General features: G+C 33.6%; 1 protein-coding gene across 1 annotated transcript; it reads right to left on the reverse strand.

Moving 5' to 3' along the window:
- Positions 1-3,403: 3,403 nt before the first annotated feature.
- LOC145242633 (trypsin I-P38-like) lies at positions 3,404-14,536 on the reverse strand. The gene is made up of 6 exons (XM_080105753.1): positions 14,384-14,536; positions 9,046-9,202; positions 7,206-7,324; positions 6,840-6,971; positions 5,195-5,340; positions 3,404-3,619 (listed from the first exon to the last, which is right to left on the reverse strand). The coding sequence occupies exons 1-6, from the start codon at positions 14,439-14,441 to the stop codon at positions 3,464-3,466; spliced, it is 768 nt and encodes a 255-aa protein (XP_079961879.1). The 5' UTR covers positions 14,442-14,536; the 3' UTR covers positions 3,404-3,463.
- Positions 14,537-16,022: the final 1,486 nt, after the last annotated feature.

Raw genomic sequence — 16,022 nt, forward strand, 5'->3', positions numbered from 1 at the left:
TATATATATATATATATATATATGTATATATACATATATGTATATATACATATATATATACATATATATATACATATATATGTATACATATATACATATATATACATATATATATATGTATACATATATAAATACATATATATACATATATATACATATATATATACATATATATATACATATATATATACATATATATATACATATATGTACATATATATACATATATATACATATATATGCATATATATACATATATACATATATATACATACATATATATACATATATATACACACATATATACATATATATATACATATATATGCATATATATATACATATATATGCATATATATACATATATATACATATATATGCATATATTCATATATATATACATATATATATACATATATATACACATATATATACATATATATACATATAAATATATATACATATATATACATATATATGTGTGTGCGTGTGTGTGTGTGTGTGTGTGTGTGTGTGTGTGTGTGTGTGTGTAAAAATCTAATGTGAAAAATATATAAATATTTGAATAATTTTTTTAATTATTTTTGACGCATAGGAATACGCATATAAAGAACCATAAGTCGCGTTAAATATTTTGGTTTTAATAGTAATTTCTAAAGAAATAGGTACATTTTTTCTTTGTGGATGGTTTGGGAGGGACCAAAACGGCTTTGGTTAGTCACTATCATCTTCTGGCCCTCCCTCCAACACGCACAGACACCGTGGCCAAGCAAACAAGCTAGTCAGTACTCCCTTAAAACAAACATTACAAAATTAAATTCAACCATAGTGTATTTCGGTTCTCTCGTAGACAAAAGAAAATTATTCTGTCATTAAATTGTAAATTTAAAACAAAGTTCCTCAATCACCAAAACCGCAGACATAAAACGGTCAAGCAAACAAGCTAGCGAGCATCCTCATCGCAAATAACTTTTAACATAAAGTTTCATTTTAAATCGTGTACAAAATCTTAGTAATTGGACAAAAAAGGGGGTCCGGTCCTTTCCGATTAATTTATTTCTATGAGTTGCGATCTGTGGTTTTCTCAGTTTCCCCGGGCAACTCCGGAATACACGTCTCGCTGGATAAATGTATAAATTGGTTTGAAGATTTTTTAAAAAATCAATAAAAACAAAGATTCAGATATATATATATATAATAATAGCATTTCAGCCCGGCATTGGCCGGGAGTTTAGAGATGTCTGTTGAGCAAAAAAAAAAAAAAAAAGAAAAGAAAAAAACCGGTCATTTTTTTTTAATTTTGACCCCTATTATGACCCCTTAACATTTATTGAGTTTGGGCTCAAATCAAGTTATTAAGTTAGATTAATGTCCAAGGAGTTTGGTAGAGTTCTTGAAGGTCAAATCGTTGAACTTTGACCCTTTACAGCCAAATTTCTAGCCGAGAACCGATTATAAAGATGTTCTCAAATCTCTGTATATCAAATTTCGAGTCTGTAGACTTAAAATTGAGAGAGTTATTGCGTAGGGAAATGTACATACACAGACACACACAGACACGTTCACTTATATATATATATATATATATATATATATATATATATATATATATATATATATATATATATATATATATACTAGCATTTCAGCCCGGATGTGTGTGTTGAGCAAAAAAAAAAAAAAAGAGTAGTAGTAGTAAGGAAGGCTCGAACCCATGCCCCGAAGGAGGAAAAGAACGGGAAAAAACGTGACGTCTTTGCTGTTACGACCAGCGCCAAACCGGAATTGACGTAGGTTTTAATTAAAGCTAGACAATCGAAAGGAGAGGATGACTTTTAAAAAATATCGACAAAAAAGCGACCTCCCCCTGTAGAAAAGTGTCCAGTTGAAGGTGAAGATATTAATGCTTTTAGTCAATTTTTCGTTATTTGTCGTCTGAAAGATCGAACTTCAAAACAATACTGATCTTGTAAACATCCGTCGCTCTGTCGAAAGTTTTAGGCAGACATGCAAACATACATACATACATACATACATACATTTATATATTGGTAACTAAAAATATTCGACCCAAACTGATTAAAAAGCTTGCCCTCTCCCTTTATGTCAAATTTCAAATGTTTAGACCAGAAATTGTAAGAGTAATTTGGTAGAGATCGCATAGGTCAATTTTTTAAAACTTTGAACCCTATAATGACCCCTTAACATTTATTATTTTGGGCTCAAATCAGGTTATTAAGTTAGATCCATGTCTAAGGAATATATATCTAAAATTTCAAATGATAATAATTGACAAAGGAGTTTGGTAGAGTTCTCAAAGGTCAAATCGTTGAACCTTTACCCCTTAACAGCCAAATCTCTTACCGAAAATGGATCACAACGATTTTCCGAAATCTCAGTACCCTGTATATCAAATTTTGAGTCTGTAAACTTAAAATTGACAGAGTAATTGCGTTGAAAAATGTACACACACAGACACACACAGAGACACAGACACAGACACACACAGATACGTTCACTTATATATATACTAGCATGGGTTCCCGGCGTTGGCCGCGTGTTGGGAGGTGTATGCTGAGCAAAAAAAAAAAAAAAGGTCAATTTTTTTCATCTTTGACCCCTATTATGACACCTTAACATTTATTGTTTTGGGCTCATATCAAGTTATTAAGTTAGACCCATGTCCAAGGAATCTATATCTAAAATTTCAAGTGTTTAGACCCAAAATGTTCGGAGGAGTTTGGTAGAGTTCTCAAAGATGAAATCGTTGAACTTTGACCTCTTAACAGCAAAAATTCCTGTCCGAAAACCGATCACATAGATTTTCCCAAATCTCAGTACCCTGTATATCAAATTTCAAGTCTGTAGACTAAAAATTAAGAGAGTTATTGCGTAGGGAAGTTACACACACACACATACACACACACACACGCGTTCACTTTTATAGATATACTAGCAGTGGTGCCCGGCGTTGCCCGCGTGTTTGGAGGTGTATATTGAGAAAAAAAAAAAAATAAATAAATAAAAAACGGTCAATTTTTTTAAATTTGACTCCTATTATGACCCCTTAACATTTATTGTTTTGGGCTCATATCAAGTTATTAAATTAGATCCATGTCCAAGGAACCTATATCTAAAATTTCAAGTGTTTAGACCAAAAATTGTCGGAGGAGTTTGGTAGAGTTCTCAAGGGTCAAATCGTTGAACTTTGACCCCTTAACAGCAAAATTTCTGGCCGAAAACTGATCACATAAATTTTCTCAAATCTCAGTACCCTGTATATCAAATTTTGAGTCTGTAGACTGAAAATTGACAGAGTTATTACGTAGGGAAATGTACACACAGACACACAGACACACAGACACGTTCACTTTTATAGATATATAGATAGATTTATCAAGTCTTTATTTATTAATTTATTTATTTCCATTCAGATTTTACAGAATTTTAAAATGCGAATGAATTACAAAGTTCTTTGGACTTCCTTCACGTAGTCGTAAAGGCCGGCAACATTAGCATAAACACCAAATCCTTGGTCGCAATCGTAGACGTAGGAAGCAACTCCGGCGACGACATATTCATTTCCAGATTTGCACATCAAGGGACTTCCAGAATCACCCTGAAATAAATACAAATAAATATGAATATATTATAGCACGGATGAAATTGGCGTAAAGTTTAAGCTGTAAATTACTACAAATGGCGCGCTTGCATATGTTCAGATTTGTGTGTTGGCCCCCGAGTGTATTGTTTATTGGTTTTCTTCGTTGATGTCATTCTTTTCTAAAACATCTCGTAGTCGGACTGATATTTGAGGGCGTCATTCAGCTCCACCCACTTTTCACAATGAATTGATATCCGCAATGCGTCACTTAGCTGAATGCCGAGCCCTTTCTCTTATGTTTTTCACCCAACCCGGTTGTTGTTCTCCCGCCTGTTTTACATATTAATTGGAGTCATGTACTTTTAGTGTTGTGTTGTTTGAGACATCAATTATGATTGCCGGGGTTGTAGCACGAGGTCAAATATCGACTGACACAAGACGACAGATAAAGGATCCGTTAGTTTAATCGTGCAACGTAGAAATATTAGAATAAACTCAATTGATGCGTGTCATTTAGTATAAACAAGTTTATATAGAAGATATAAATACAGATGTATAAGAAGATCTAAATACAGATGTAGAACAATTGATAGTTAAGGAAAATAGATCCGTACTTAAATTATAATGTATTTTTTTTTTTTTTATAGATTAAACGGTCGTTGTCTCCTTCTTTATGTGTGGATATGTTTAAGCTATTGATCGGAGAGAGGAAAACAGCAGAACATAATTTCGAGATTATTATCTCTTTTTTAAACAGAAAGAAACCAAAAGAATATGGTAACAAAGAATGTTTTTTCTATTACATCCTATCGTGATAAACAGATGCTCGTTATTAGAGATAGAACAGTAATAAAAAACAAACAAATTGAAATGATAAATAAGAAAATTTACAGTATTTATTAATCAAAAAATTTAAAAACTAAGAATATAATGAAAGATTTTACTGGATCCATAGTTTAAAAAAATAGGCTTTTTTTCTATTTTTTTTTTAAATGCATTTTCACACCAAATAAAGCACGGTCACTTTACGGTGCTACTATCTGGGGCATAATTTGAAGGGATACTATGTAGGGAGTTGAGCAGCAAGATGTCTGTTTACATTAAATTTGAACTGGAGGGTTTATAACATCCTTCTTTTGCTTCCCTCTGGCTGTAAGAAATGACACAAGTGGGATTTTGAAACCAGCGTCCCAGAAGGAAGCACTTTTGTTGAACAAAGATTGCTTAGGAAGCCTCGTCGGCGTTCTTCAATAGGGGCGCCTCAGGTATGTAAATGATCAGCGTATGTCATCCCCACTGACCGGGATATACATGTAACTGGCGACAGTATGTGAATTTGATATTACCTAGAAATTCCTTCTTTCAGTGGAAACCGACTAAATCTGCCCACGGCGAATACTACATTAGGTATATTAATTTGTTAATTTGGACTTCATGACAAATAAGACTCTTTATTTTTTCTTTTAAAAAACCTTATTTTTTTTCATTCTTTAAGATAGTTATGGTAACTACTGTTTCATAGCGTATTTTGAAGCCGGGCGCCAATTATTCGGAGAGATTAATTTTCGATCAAAAGGAATCTTAACTCACCGAGCAGATGTTCTTGCCAAGATGGCTTCTGTCTCCGATGCAGATATGCTGGTCCTTGGCGATTCCGTAGTAATGCGACTGGCACACTTTAGTGGTAATAACGTTAACGGTTGCCTTTCTCATGTGATCTGGTCCATCTTGAGCATCTGTTGATAAAATAATAATAATAGAAGAAATAAAAATAATATGAATTATAATTGAAACATATTCATCTCCAGGAAGAACACAGTCAGGACAAAATTACTAAACCGGATGAGTTTAAAGTTCGGTAATATTTACGCACGTACTTGCTGGCGGCACGTATATCAATTTATCGAATAAGTTCAAGATACAGTTAGTAGTATCGTGAGAGTTAATGCGCCGAGTCGTTGTATATTGTTTCTTTTCTTGTGTATCGAAAGTTGCGCAGATGAAAATGTAACGTAGTCTAATCTGATAACATGTACGGATATTACCAACGAAGAAATAAACAGCATTTGTTGTATGAACAGTGAAAGCTCATTTGAACAAAGTACAGTGACCGAATACTGTTGTACATTGCTGAATCACTTAAAAAAATGAAACTCATCTATCTGAAAACACTATCAATAATTTCCCCCACCCTTTATCTGTGCCTAAACCTAAACGTAGATTCCATGAACAAAGCTTATTTCGTAGAACTGCACACCTGTGAAACTCTGTTCCGTTTACCTGCTTTCTAGCTGACTGCAATATGGCCGTCTTCGAGTCCAATGTAAATAAGTTCTTTATGAGCCGTTCCCCTAAAGTAATCCAATTTACCAAATTTACACTTCTAACGATTACTATGATATTCTCCTTTTGATCACTGTACATTCTTTAACCTTTATCCTCGATTGGCCTCTGGGCCTTGATAAGTGATGATTCCTTTGTTAAAAAAAAGTCTAACACAGATGTATAAAAATATAGTGATATGCCATTATTGTTCAGTTGAATCGAATGAGTAGATTCAATGAGGCGACCAAAAATTGATCTCTCGAATTTTTTAGCCAGTCGCTTTATTTCGATCTCAATTTGAGCTGGTTGATATAACAGTTTTGGACATTCAAGCTGTCTTAATTACCATGCCTATTACGGGGGTAAGCCTAAGTACTCAATGTAACCACGCCCATAACCTAATGTGGCTATGTAGTGTTTATTTTACGGATCTGTGTATTTAGTCTAGTGCGTTTACAAGCGTTTTTTTTAAATATGTTATGATTCCGGCCAGGTGGGTGTCTAGGAGTCCATCAGTCGGGTATTATTTATTCTGGCTAGGTGTTGTCTGTGTTTTTGCAGACGCGATATTCAACAATAGTCAACGAAATAACTCTCGAGTTGTAATAACCTTGTCGATCAGGCAGAGTCAGGTAGGCGTAAACATGCGGATTCCCATGTCGTGATTTGAGCTATAGATGAAATGTGGTTCGTCAACATTACAGCTTCGACAAAATTACTAAAAAAAAAAATGCTTAATTATTGCATGAAACTATTGATTCAAACCCTGTATCGCAAAATTTCACGGAAAAACATACCTGTCATTTGTTTTAAATAAGGCCCCGTTAGTGAAGGTAAAGTTTAACGTCCATATTCTAACTAAAACCAAATTTAACAGATTAAGATTATCATATATAAAACGAATACGTACTGCTCATTTTACCCCAACCGGCAGCGATACAGGTTCCAGTGAAAACTTGGTTCTTTTTAGCGATTGGAATGGTTTTAATGCATCGGCCAAGTTTAACGGGTTTCTCCAGACGGATCATACCAACATCGTTCACTGTAATAAAAAAGGAAAAAAATCTTATTAATATATATATATATATATATATATATATATATATATATATATATATATATATATATATAGAGAGAGAGAGAGAGAGAGAGAGAGAGAGATAGAGAGAGAGAGAGAGAGAGAGAGAGAGAGAGAGAGGTAGAAAGGAGGCAAAAAGAAGATAGGTAAAAATCTACAAAGAAAACAATAAGGATAAAGATATTTATAATGGCTTACAAATGGTGGCATCGGCGGCGAAATCTTCATGGGATGTCCACTTGGTGCCCTTGATTACTTGTGTGGCCTTCGTGTTGTCAGCATGTCCGAAATAGGCAGTAACACCGACAATCTTATTGCTGTAAAAAAAGAAAGAAAGAATGCACGCTTCTCAACAATATAAGAAATAAACAAATATGGAGGCTTAGGGCATGCGTCATTTTCTTTTTTTAACTGTTTATTTACTAAAAAGAAACCGAAAATAAAACTATAAAACATTATCGTTTTAGCTGAACACGTTTATCTGCTGAACGCGTTTATCTGCTGAACACGTTAGATACGGATAACATAGATGCTTATGTTGGAAGTGGAGAAACGGTTGAACACAACGGTATTTAATTTATTTACAATTGATCTGAGATAAACAGAAATTTGGCATACATAGAACCGCGTCCCTGTGAAACCCTCTTCTGTTTGCCTGCTTTCCAGCTGACTACAATTTAGTTGTCTTCAAGTCCAATGTAAACAAATTCTTGGTGGACCGTCCCCTTAAGTAATCCAATTTATCAAATTTCCACTACTAACGATCACTACGATATTATCCCATTGACTCAATGCCTCTCGAAAGACAAAGGATACCTCCTGTAGGGACAGCTACGCGTGTAATTGTGAGGCAAGGGTTGCGCAATCCTTAATAACACCTCTCCTGAATCGGCACTGCTTGATTCCAGTGGCAAGGAGAAAGTCAGGACGACTGGAAACAATGCTGAGATAAGCGGAGAGCACATACAGCACCTGGAAGTCCTAAATAGTCATCCATTTTGTAGTGACCAGGTTCAACGTTGCTTAACTTCGGTGCGGCAACGTGATTATGCCGTACATTGACTACTGTACACTTATTAGCCCTTATCCTTGAGTAGTCTCTGGGTCTTGATAAGTCGTTACTCCTTTGTAAAAAAAGACATGAAATACATACTAAACAAAAAGTATAATTGTTTTAATTTCAATAAGAAAACGCAAGTATTGTTGAGGCAAGGAGGCGCGAGTGCACACAAAAAAAGTAAATGTTATTTAGATGAAAATTTCACGGCGGTCACACACTATTCGAAGAATAATTTACAACCATGTGGTTTGATTCATCAATCATAATCTGGGAGTTTATTGACTCGATCAGAAAAATAACCTCACAAACTTTAACTGTTAGAGTTTAAAAATTATACACAGAGAGCAGCATACATGCGTCTGTGAACTTTGAAAGTCGCACCAGAAAAGAGTTTAAAACTTACTACCGCGCGAGTAATGTAAGGTAATAAATACGGTAAAGAATTCGTTTATACTATTTGTTGAAAAGTCGCTATTTTATGCAAAATTTGTGGAGTGTAAGACTGCAACGTTGTACACCTTTTTAACTGTGTCGTTACATTTTAACGGACTCAACACGTTATAGACTCTGTCGCAAGGAAATAAGAGAAAGAAAAAAAAATGGACGTATTTTTTTTTTAACAGGAACCTTTATATCTGATATTTCCCACAACGCATTTATGTAAATGTTTAAGCCGTTTATTTATCCTTATCCAGCCGCGTGTGACTTTTTGTCTTTGTTCTGACGCCACCCACGCGTCTTGAACACGTGCTTATCTCGTCACGTCTCGAACGCTACTTCTTCGAACCTCACTGCTTTTTCGGCCGACCACACGTACTTTTGTCTCCGCTGTGACGTCACTTCACGCAGCCGGCTTGGTCATTTGCATATTGCTTCTGCTGTTAACCTAGCGGCTCTGATACAAAATTATAACAAAGACAGCCTCAATTCGGTCGAGAACTATAGAAATCAATACAAACTAAGTTATAGTCAACTTACATGCAATGGGCAGCGGTCAAAATATGAACAGAATCAATGAGAGCACCTCCGCAGGCTGTCATTCCACCGTCGGGCATGTCCATCAAGAGGAAGGCCATATGTGGGAATTCACAGGTACCGGCTTCATATCCGCTTACAATCTGTTTGTTGATGTTTCCTAAAAAAATACAGTCAAGTATAGTTTTACAAAAGAATAGCATTTTAATAAATATATATATACATATAAAAACATGTTTATGTTTATTGCCTTTCATGATCAAAGAATTACGTTCGATTGGTCACACAAACAAGTATGTCTTCCTTTTAGCTAGGGGCAAAGGGTAATATCTGTTTTCATACTACGCTTCATATTTTTTGTCCTACGTTATTAGAGGAGAAGTTCTTCTAGACCAAGATAGTTTTTATTTTTGTCCTAATCCATAGTGTCCTTATTTGAGGAGCTGATTTTTCTGCATATTAAAACACAGACTTTGTGCCTAACCTTGCCCTCGTGAGGAGGTAAGTCAATAAGGACTGCCTTAACGCACGGGACAGGCTAGGTAGTTGTCCATGAGCATATGGACCTCATTTAACTAATTGGGCATAATTTAAATGTTGAAGTCTTCGTTTTGCTACGCTCATGTTTCATTGTCCGAATAATTTTGTTAATTGACCCTTTGTTTAGTTTTATTGACCTTTATATGTGTAGTCTGCCAATTGATTGTGTAAGCAGGTGCTCTGATGCTCTGCTTTGATCGGAGAAAAATAATTTTGTTAAGAAGGTGAAACGCAGTGCACGTAGAGACAAGAGAAGGTTCATAGAGGAGCTCACCGCGGAGGCAGAAACCGCAGCTGACCAACGTGACATTAAGAGACTATATGAAATCACCAGGACATTCTCCGGGAAGAACAGCAACCCAAGCCGCTCTGCGAAAGACAAGAATGGAAAGAGAGAACATGCTGGTGCTAAATGCGTATCGGCGACTGGTATGGAAAGCGAAGGAAATAAAGAACTTTTCTTGCATCTAGAATGTTTGTGTCGAGGTTCTAATTCTCTTTGCGATTGTCTCTACATGCAACGTTTCGGTTCAGTTAGAGAAAACAACAGAGTTAGAGTACAAGAGTTAAGCAGGCGAATAAGCGTAAACTATATTAGGTATTTCATAATCTTATTAAACAGCTATAACGTATTACTTTTGTTATCACCTGCCTATCTCGGAAGACAATAGAGTTTTACGCATCAGATCAGTTCGTTGCTGATCTGTGCAGGCTTATCCTGAATCGGTAAGCTCCATTGCTGTTTACACGGATATAAGTAGCGAGTTGTCTGAGAACTCTATTGCAACCTTTTACTGTCATCTCTGCAGTCTCCATGAGTGATATCTCGTTTCTTAAAGTCTCTTGGACTAAGCCTTCACAGCACTTTTCCAACAGCTACGGTCTTCAACCACGGATTATCAGCCTGATGCATGATGGCGTATTCTTACGCACTGGGGTAGTAATAGATACCATTTTATTTTCCTTGCTAAATATTTCATATACGCAACACAACTGTTAGTGCCAAAATCAGACCAAATCAGCACACTAGCCTCTAAGTTGTCTACGATCACACTCTCCAAAATCGAAAACGGGATGCAGTAGACTCACAGAAGTTGACCCCAGCTTGCATCTTAATCACCACATCATACGCAAATATATATAAATTAATATATATATATCATTTTAGATAGAAATCGCACCAGACAAAGCATGAAGCTACTTAGTGCAATGAGCTAGAATATATTACTTCAAGATAAAAAAAATTGCAAAAGATAAGCGTTAGATGGAGCAGATGTTAGCCTATAAAACAGCGATTCTTTCTGTTTTGTGAGAAACATCGCTCATGGAATGTGACAACTAAAAGACAAAATAAGAGATCAATATTTGTTTTTTTGTTTTAAAGAATAATTCCAATTTTGCTGCTTAGTGTTGTTCGCATGTAAGCATACGGTGGTTCGATATGATAGCGCGATGTGATTGACTAGTCTAAAGTTGACATGTATATATCGTTAGTGCACTCGCCTTTGATCCGATAAATAACTTAAAACGTTTACATCTTAGTGTAAACCAAATACCTTGTAAATACATTAGCTCTATTAATAACAATTTTTTGCATTAAGCACTTTTGGATCGAATATGTGGCAAATTTATTGTTTAATAATAATTTTGCATGTATATTTATATATAATCTAATAAATGTTCTGAATTTGTGCTAAAAACAAACTGAATTCATACAATCGTTTCTGCCATTTTAAAACATGCTGTTTCTTGACAACGAATCCAAAATGCTGTAGTGAAATTTCTCCATAAAATTAAGATAGGAAACCAGAATTATGTATTAAATCTGCATATTATACTTTCAGCTCTAGTAATGCTTACACTAGTGAGCTATAACCCCAAGTTTAACGTAAATTTAAAGTATATATATATATATATATATATATAGCCTGTTTATTATACAAACATTATTGGCTACATATCTGCATACATGTTTCAGTGGAATCCCAGAGCAAAAAAGAATCGATATCGATGCAACCAATAATGTTTGCATAATAAACAAACTATATACTAGCTCTGTCCTGTTTCATTGGATTTGAATTTTTCAAGGAGCTAGACTTTAAAATAACCATAAGGACAAATTTAGATGAAGTAGATTTTTTAGATGCAACTCTGGATCTCGAGAAAAAAATACATAAACCCTTCCACAAGCTAAACGAAAAAAAAAAGACGAGTATTAGCTGAAGAAAGTTTGATATGGATATCTAAAACGGTCCTAATTATCGGGTTTGAAACCGACGGTACTAATGACTTATCTAACCTAACAACTTTCTGTACACAAAATAAAAAATATAAATACGCTTTTTTGGGGGGGGATTTTCCTTTTAATTGAGCACTCTGCTGTATTTCTTTTTCAAAAAATAAAAAAATAAATAAAACACACACACATATATACACACACACACACACACACATATATATATATATGTATATATATATATATATATATATATGATTACTTCATTTAAATCACATAAAATAATATACGAATATATAATTTAATGCGTAAATTTTCAGTATTTGCATCAACAGTGCTTAATACATAGATAGAGCTAGATAGTAAATTATGAAAATTTATGTGGAAATTAAGCTATACAGAATATTCCGCGTTTCATTCTCGTGAGAATTCGCCAGGTTTAGTAATTCTCGCTGAATATTCTGTGAAGTTTAATTGCCATATACATTTTCATAACTTACTATTGTAAGAAATTTTTCAGTCATAATACAAGCTCTAACTGCCATTGTATCGATCGATTTGATTGGTCGAATCTAACCAGGCATGTCACGTGCCTTTGGCGCCGATTTCTATTTCCTTTTCAACTTCTCAGTTCTTTCCAGACCAGCGAAGGAAGAAGGACTCATTTTTATTATGTCTTCTAAGAAGGAGACTTGGGCGCTAACATTAGTGCCTTCTTTACTTCAGATCTCAGCCGTCGATGACGTATAGAACATTTGTAAAAGTCTACGAATTAGGCTTACTTATTATGGACTTTTCTTATTATTGAACTTTCCAGCTTCGGTATGCAGCCTGTTTGCATTGCTACCAATTTTTTAGGGCCATGAAGTTCAATGAAATACGGCTAATTTTATCCTTTTCCTGCAACAGACTAGGACAACATTTTAGAATGCAAAATGACTCTAACTATCTCTTCATTGAAGCAACTACCAGCTCTAATGTTGGACACAAGATGGGCGCACTATTTTGCAATAATATCCTGTGAACCAATAAAGTTTGTCTTGAATTTTACAGGTAGGGTTTATTGTTTTGTGATTGTCTCATTTTTTTTGCCTTCAACAGAGAGCATCGAACATGTTAGATACAACTCCCTATCTTGGGTTGAGCATATTGAGAAATGATATACAAACTGCCATTAGCGTATTAAGCGACGCTCTTTGTGTAAACAAATCGAGCGGAGACATTTGGACGATGTCAAAACAAAACAGCAGCAGCCGTACAACGCAATGGTGAAAATCCTTGACTGTCATTTGGGCGGTCGGGTTTTGATCTTGGCTTGAGGCAGTTGCCTGTCTAGCCGCACTGATGAGCTGTGAAACAGCGAAACAGTACTGTATGTGGATGACTATATATATATATATATATATATATATATAAAGAGATAGATAGATAGATAGATAGATAGATAGATAGATACATACATACATACATACATACATACATACATACATACATACATATGGATATGGACACATGAAAATCAAGTGGCAAGACAAGATACCAGACACAGAAGTTTCAGCCTGGTCAGAACTCACGTCAGTACACACAATGCTGCAGCAGTGTCAGGTTCGCATATACCGCATATACAGATTCAAGACTCCCAAATCAGCTTCTTTACATAAACACGTCTAACGATAGGCACATTTGGAACGACGTCGCATTCCTTATCTGTTACATAGCCTCCTTCTCCTTTTCTGATGAGAAGCACCGGGCTTCGAAATACCTAGGTATAAATTGAATCTATATCCATTGTTCCTAATGATGTATTTTCCTTATTGAATTGATGATTAAATTCATATAGTATATATTTTATATTGTCGATTTTCCCGTTTCCGTTTGTATCTAGGTTCTACCTTACATGTTGACCTTTTGATTACTCCGATTAATCGCCATTTAAAGAATTCTTCAAATCATCCTTGGTTTCCCACTAATGATTCACGAAAGGACAGGACACTAGTTTATGTTGGTATTAAAAATCGTTAGGCACTGTATGTTGAAAAAATCCTTAAACACTGTACGTTGAAATGTAAAAGTCGGTCACTTAGCCCACGTGCGTAGATCATGATGTTAAAATAATTTGATCAAAGCTGGCCAAGGGTTATGTTCCTTGCTAATGAAGTCAGAAATGGCTCCGTGATCGGGTTCGAATCCTTCGACCGGCGGTAATTCTGACTCCTTACCCTGAAAGGATGAAAGACCAGTATCAGTAGATATTAAAATGATTATGGTAATAATATATATCAATATATGTATATATATATATATATATATATATATATATATATATATATATGTGTGTGTGTGTGTGTGTGTGTGTGTGTGTCTGTGTGTGTGCGTGTGCGCGTGCACGCGCGTACGTATGTGTGTTTTAAATATCACACTGATGAAAAACATAGATTACTTGATAAAACATAATTTTAGACAATCACCTAAAAGGAAAAATACAAATCGTAAAAACTAATGCAAATAATAGTAAATAAAATAGAAGAGGTTAAGAAATTCAGCAGCAGCTTTCTTTGTTTTTACCGCTTGGCATTCCGTATGCGGCGGCGATGAGAACGGCGATAAGAATAACGGTCTTCATTGCTGTAACAGGAGGATGGACTGCTCGAACAAGTAATGCTCGACGTCAAACTTTCCCAGCCTTTTTATAGTCGCTTCTAGTCGCCCTGTCAATCGCAGCGCCATCTGGATTTCCCTGCTGGTAACTCGGAGAATAAAAGAATTTCAATCTATTCTTCTCGTCGGATCGGGCCGACCCGAACGAATACAATAGCAAGTTGAATCTATCGATAAACAAAACATCAGCAAACAACAAAGGCATTGCTTTTTAAATATGACTACAAAAAGCTTTCTTTTGCGTTTTTACTGTTTCTCCATTTTTCGTAATAGATATTTTATTGATATTTTATTTGTAATATATGTGCACACACACGCACACACACGCGCACATACACATACACACATACATACATACATGTCAATAACTTTGAGACGTTCCTTTCTTGGCATAACACTTCTAGAGCATGTATATATATATATATATATATATATATATATATATATAATATATATATGTATAATATATATATATATGTATAATATATGTATAATATATATATATGCATAATATATGTATAATATATATATATGTATAATATATGTATAATATATATATATGTATAATATATATATGTATAATATATATATATGTATAATATATATATATATGTATAATATATATATATGTATAATACATATATATATGTATAATATATATATGTATAATATATATATGTATAATATATATATATATGTATAATATATATTTATATATGTATAATATATATATATGCATGTATAATATATATATATGTATAATATATATATATATATGTATAATATATATATGTATAATATATATATATGTATAATATGTATATATATATGTATAATATGTATATATATATGCATAATATGTATATATATGTATAATATATATATGTATAATATGTATATATATGTATAATATGTATATATATATATGTATAATATGTATATATATGTATATATATGTATAATATGTATATATATATGTATAATATGTATATATATATATATATATACGTATAATATGTATGTATATATATATATATATATATATATATATATATATATATAGTTGGCATTCGAAATCCAAATATATATTTATATTTTTTTCTTTCATACTATTTTATTTTGTCTTACATGTGTTTCGTACGGACACCAAATAATTCATTGGAGACAGTTTATATTTTCATCGGAAAAAGACAAACAGTTCCAGATTTTTTTCTGTGTTAAAGAGGATAAAAGCTGGTGAAAATAAATGAAAAATGTTAGAAATCATATGATTCATAAAAACATTTACTTAATGAAGATATAATTGGGCTGTTTTAGAAGAGAAGTACTTTTTTTTAGTCCTACGAGGATGCATTAATGTTTAAAGTGCCATGTTTAATCTTTTATAATTATAGCCGTGTTTGCGGATTTTAATGTCAAAACTAAGTTAGGAAACTTCAAATTTAGGGGATATTGTTCTTAAAATATTATTAATAAGACGCTTATATTTAATCAGATTAAAATTTCCCGTCAAAAATCTACCTAATTAATACGAAACTGACAAGAA

The sequence above is a fragment of the Euprymna scolopes genome, chromosome 21 (assembly GCF_053919585.1).
Source record: "Euprymna scolopes isolate OS-2025 chromosome 21, ASM5391958v1, whole genome shotgun sequence".
Classification (NCBI taxonomy): domain Eukaryota; kingdom Metazoa; phylum Mollusca; class Cephalopoda; order Sepiida; family Sepiolidae; genus Euprymna; species Euprymna scolopes.

Bases quoted from the DNA above. Each gene is read 5' to 3' on its own strand.
- LOC145242633 (XM_080105753.1), bottom strand. From the start codon at position 14,441: ATGAAGACCGTTATTCTTATCGCCGTTCTCATCGCCGCCGCATACGGA. The intron at 9,203-14,383 runs GTAAAAACAAAG...GTATTTTTTTAG, and splicing joins CGCATACGGAATGCCAAGCG to GAAACATCAACAAACAGATT. The intron at 7,325-9,045 runs GTAAGTTGACTA...CTTTTTTTACAG, and splicing joins TTGACCGCTGCCCATTGCAT to CAATAAGATTGTCGGTGTTA.